Here is a 5,416-nt window from a genome sequence, read left to right as displayed (position 1 = left end):
AAAAAAAAAAAAAAAAAAAAGAATGATGATGATGTAATTTTGGTGTTGTTGTTGTTGCAGATGTGATATTCTTGATATACTTGTACCAGAGATGGGTTTATCCTGTGGACAAAACTCGTGTCAACGAGTTTGGTTTTGGAGGTGAAGAAGAGTCTGTGGATACAAAGACTATCACTGACCAAGAAGATGACAAGAAAACAAACTAATCAGCTTTGTGCTTTTGTTCTTTCTAAACAATTTTGAGCTTTTTTTTGTTTTTTTCTGTTCTAGAAAGTTTTGTTAAATGCTATTTATACCGAAAAGGAATTTTATTTAGGATTAAAAGAAAAGAAAAATGTATCATGGAAAAGATCATTCTCGCAATACAAGACGCATCTGCAGTCCGAGACTACCTTACATACTTATTCTTATTCATATGTGCAGCAACAGAGGTTTTCATTATTACATTGTCCATCCGCAGTCCCCATTGAGCTACAGAACTCAATGCATTTCATCATCCCTTCCATACATGGTGCTGTGTCGAAACACTGAGAAAATCTATATTTTTCTTCAAACACTAAATCAAAAAGGTATAGTATATCAAACGTCGATAGCGAAGCACTAAAAGAAACATGTAAGCAATNAAAAAAAAAAAAAAAAAAACAGAATCTTACAAGGAATGGTTTTGAAACTTGGACGGCAATGAACAGTACAGATGCCCAACATAATGGTGAAAGCAAATACTACCACTATTTTCTTAATGAAGTCCATTGTTTTTTTAAACCTGCTCTGATACTCTACGTAAATGTAACGTAGATCGATGATATTATTCATTCGCAGTAGACAAGTATATATATATACACATATGTTTTCTAGAGAATTTATTGAGAATATAAACTTTGCATAACAATAGATTATAGTCAAATCATATCCCTAAATTGCCAGATATCCCCTACTATATTAATTCATAAGTACAAATATAAAACAAATCAAGTGTAAAAAAATTACATTGTCATGCCATTGGTTTTAAGGCAAATGTTTAATTTTTCAGTAAGGGTAAATATGTAATTTAAATATAAGACTAATAAAATCTTTGAAATAATTATTTGTTTTTTTTAAATTACTTTCTCTCACTAATTAGTTATGGAAGAAAATTACTAACTAATTTTAAAAAATTGTAAACCAATCAGGATTTAAAAACTAAGATTTTATATCTATATATACAACATAATTATTTTTCATAACTATATTTGGAAGATTTTGTTAAGATTTTAAATTATGTTTATAATATTATCTTCCTTTTATTTTATTTACAAATTATTTTGAATCAAATTAAAATACTATAATATTCTAAAATATATAATTACTATGTAAAAATATATATATATATATATATATATATATATATATTTACCACACAATTGCAATATTAAAAATAGATACTCTTTCAAACAAAATAACTTTTCAAAAAAATATAACAATAATTATTATTATTATATTATAGCTATAGGAAAAAATGTCGACTCTGTGCTCATTTGCTATATTGCACGGACACAGGATATCTTCTAATATCTATTATTAATAATTTATGACTAAATAACATTCCATAAATGTATTCAACCGAGTTTTATAAATTCTAAATTAATGGGGATATATTATATAGTATTCATTTTACAATATATCATAAATATTTTCTTATATATAAAAAAACAAATTTTTATGTAAAATTTATAAACTTTTTGACAGATATTTGCATTTTCTGTTTTTTCCAAGGTCATTCAATACGACGTCGTTAGTTGGTTGGTAACTTATATGGGCCGTAGTCTTCAATCTTTCTGCAATGCAACTAGACGACGATTGAGCCCATATACATAATTAAATACTAACAAACGTCACCGTTTCTATATAACGCAGTAGTAGCGCGTGGAAAAAATGGACGCGTGGGAATGAATCAGATCAAGCAGCTCCACGCGCAGTGCATCAGAACAGGAGTAGACGAAACCAGAGATCTCTTACAACGATTGCTTCTGATTCCAAACCTTATTTATGCCCGAAGGCTCTTTGATCTTCATCGAAACCCTTGTCTCTTCCTCTACAACAAGCTAATTCAAGCTTACTCTGTTCATGGCCATCCCCACGAATCAATCGTCCTCTACAATTGCAATATTAAAAATAGATACTCTCTCAAACCAAATAACTTTTCAAAAAAATATAACAATAATTATTATTATTATATTATAGCTATAGGAAAAAATGTTGACTCTGCCCTCTTTTGCTATATTGCATGGGATATCTCTTAGACTCTTAGTATCCACTATTAAAAATCTACGACTAAATAACATTCCATAAATGTATTCCACAGAGTTTTAGAAATTCTAAATTAATGAGGATATATTATATAGTATTCATTTTACAATATATCATAAATATTTTCTTATATATATAAAAACAAAATTTTATGTAAAATTTATAAACTTGTTGGCAGATATTTGCATTTTCTGTTTTTGCAAGATCATTCAATACGACGCCGTTAGTGGGTCGGTGACTTATATGGGCCGTAATCTTCAACCTTTCTTCAATGCAACTAACGACGATTGAGCCCATATACATAATTAAATTGCTAACAAACGTCACCGTTTCTTATATAACGCATTAGTAGCGCTTGAGAAAAGTGGACGAGTGGGGGAATGAATCAGATCAAGCAGCTCCACGCGCAGTGCATCAGAACAGGAGTAGACGAAACCAGAGATCTCTTACAACGACTGCTTCTGATTCCAAACCTTGTTTATGCCCGAAAGCTCTTTGATCTTCATCGAAACCCTTGTCTCTTCCTCTACAACAAGCTAATTCAAGCTTACTCTGTTCATGGCCATCCCCACAAATCTATCGTCCTCTATAATCTCCTCTCCCACAATGGTCTCCGACCAAATCACCACTCTTTCAATTTCATCTTCGCAGCTTCTGCTTCGTTTTCGTCTGCTCGACCTTTACGGTTGCTTCATTCGCAGTTTTTCAAATCCGGGTTTGAATCTGATTCGTTCTGCTGCACTGCTCTAATCACTTCCTATTCGAAGCTAGGAGCATTGTGTTGTGCACGCAGAGTGTTCGACGAAATGTCTAGCCGAGATGTACCGGTCTGGAATGCAATGATCACGGGTTACCAAAGACATGGTGATACGAAGGCGGCGATGGAGTTGTTTGATTCCATGCCTAGTAAGAACGTTACCTCGTGGACCACCGTAATTTCTGGGTTTTCTCAGAACGGGGATTACTCTGAAGCTTTGTCGATGTTTTTGTGTATGGAGAAAGACAAATCCGTGAAACCAAACCATTTTACTGTAGCTAGTGTTCTCCCTGCTTGTTCCAACCTAGGGGAATTGGAGATTGGCAGAAGGTTAGAAGGCTATGCTAGAGAGAACGGGTTCTTTGATAACATTTACGTGTGTAATGCTCTTCTAGATATGTACTCAAAATGTGGAATGATTGATGTAGCCAAACGTTTATTAGATGAAATTGGGAACCAGAGAAATTTGTGCTCCTGGAACTCCATGATCGGTAGTCTAGCTACTCACGGGAAACACGACGAAGCTCTTGAACTTTATGCCCACATGTTGGTGAGCATTTCTGTTTTGTTTCTTCTTCAGTTCAAAAAAAGCATATTGATTCCTCTGTTCTTTAAAGTTCTAACACTTATGATTTTCTATTGGTACTTTAGCGAGAAGGAGAAAAACCAGACGCAGTGACATTTGTTGGGTTGTTGCTAGCTTGTGTTCATGGTGGGATGGTGGTGAAGGGGCAAGAATTGTTCAAGTCCATGGAGGAAGTTCACAAGATTTCGCCAAAGCTAGAGCACTACGGATGCATGATCGATCTCTTGGGGCGTGTTGGGAAGCTGGAAGAAGCCTGTGATCTCATCAAAACAATGCCAATGAAACCAGATGCTGTGGTATGGGGAACCCTTTTGGGTGCTTGTAGTTTCCATGGAAATGTTGAGATAGCAGAGATAGCAAGCGAGGCACTGTTCAAGCTTGAACCAACAAATCCAGGTAACTGTGTGATCATGTCGAATATATACGCCGCCAATGAGAAGTGGGATGGAGTTTTGAGGATGCGGAAGTTGATGAAGAAGGAAACGATGACAAAGGCTGCTGGTTATAGCTATTTTGTGGAAGTAGGAGTTGAAGTTCATAGATTTACTGTGGAAGATAAATCACACANGCTTCTGCTTCGTTTTCGTCTGCTCGACCTTTACGGTTGCTTCATTCGCAGTTTTTCAAATCCGGGTTTGAATCTGATTCGTTCTGCTGCACTGCTCTAATCACTTCCTATTCGAAGCTAGGAGCATTGTGTTGTGCACGCAGAGTGTTCGACGAAATGTCTAGCCGAGATGTACCGGTCTGGAATGCAATGATCACGGGTTACCAAAGACATGGTGATACGAAGGCGGCGATGGAGTTGTTTGATTCCATGCCTAGTAAGAACGTTACCTCGTGGACCACCGTAATTTCTGGGTTTTCTCAGAACGGGGATTACTCTGAAGCTTTGTCGATGTTTTTGTGTATGGAGAAAGACAAATCCGTGAAACCAAACCATTTTACTGTAGCTAGTGTTCTCCCTGCTTGTTCCAACCTAGGGGAATTGGAGATTGGCAGAAGGTTAGAAGGCTATGCTAGAGAGAACGGGTTCTTTGATAACATTTACGTGTGTAATGCTCTTCTAGATATGTACTCAAAATGTGGAATGATTGATGTAGCCAAACGTTTATTAGATGAAATTGGGAACCAGAGAAATTTGTGCTCCTGGAACTCCATGATCGGTAGTCTAGCTACTCACGGGAAACACGACGAAGCTCTTGAACTTTATGCCCACATGTTGGTGAGCATTTCTGTTTTGTTTCTTCTTCAGTTCAAAAAAAGCATATTGATTCCTCTGTTCTTTAAAGTTCTAACACTTATGATTTTCTATTGGTACTTTAGCGAGAAGGAGAAAAACCAGACGCAGTGACATTTGTTGGGTTGTTGCTAGCTTGTGTTCATGGTGGGATGGTGGTGAAGGGGCAAGAATTGTTCAAGTCCATGGAGGAAGTTCACAAGATTTCGCCAAAGCTAGAGCACTACGGATGCATGATCGATCTCTTGGGGCGTGTTGGGAAGCTGGAAGAAGCCTGTGATCTCATCAAAACAATGCCAATGAAACCAGATGCTGTGGTATGGGGAACCCTTTTGGGTGCTTGTAGTTTCCATGGAAATGTTGAGATAGCAGAGATAGCAAGCGAGGCACTGTTCAAGCTTGAACCAACAAATCCAGGTAACTGTGTGATCATGTCGAATATATACGCCGCCAATGAGAAGTGGGATGGAGTTTTGAGGATGCGGAAGTTGATGAAGAAGGAAACGATGACAAAGGCTGCTGGTTATAGCTATTTTGTGGAAGTAGG

General features: G+C 36.4%; 3 protein-coding genes across 3 annotated transcripts in view; all 3 read left to right on the top strand.

The window, feature by feature from the left end:
• LOC104708234 (cleft lip and palate transmembrane protein 1 homolog) overlaps positions 1 to 402 on the top strand; it is a 4,077-nt gene extending 3,675 nt beyond the window's left edge. Inside the window, exon 12 of the mRNA XM_010424771.2 lies at positions 37 to 402. Coding sequence (XP_010423073.1) covers positions 37 to 206 — 170 coding nt within the window. The 3' untranslated portion in view covers positions 207 to 402. The remainder of the gene's footprint in view (positions 1 to 36) is intronic.
• Positions 2,667 to 4,189, top strand: LOC104709871 (pentatricopeptide repeat-containing protein At5g08510; the record flags this gene model as incomplete). Its single annotated transcript, XM_019228902.1, has 2 exons — positions 2,667 to 3,593; positions 3,695 to 4,189. Coding segments are annotated over exons 1-2 (1,422 nt in total), but the record flags the coding sequence as incomplete, so codon positions are not given.
• The window catches only part of LOC109126000 (pentatricopeptide repeat-containing protein At5g08510-like), a 3,074-nt gene continuing 1,861 nt past the window's right edge, over positions 4,204 to 5,416 (top strand). The window contains exons 1-2 of the mRNA XM_019228903.1: positions 4,204 to 4,854; positions 4,956 to 5,402. Of these exons, the coding sequence (XP_019084448.1) occupies positions 4,354 to 4,854; positions 4,956 to 5,402 (948 nt within the window). The 5' untranslated portion in view covers positions 4,204 to 4,353. The remainder of the gene's footprint in view (positions 4,855 to 4,955; positions 5,403 to 5,416) is intronic.

The sequence above is a fragment of the Camelina sativa genome, chromosome 8, assembly GCF_000633955.1.
Source record: "Camelina sativa cultivar DH55 chromosome 8, Cs, whole genome shotgun sequence".
Taxonomy (NCBI): domain Eukaryota; kingdom Viridiplantae; phylum Streptophyta; class Magnoliopsida; order Brassicales; family Brassicaceae; genus Camelina; species Camelina sativa.
This window is presented reverse-complemented; position numbering and strand designations above follow the sequence as displayed.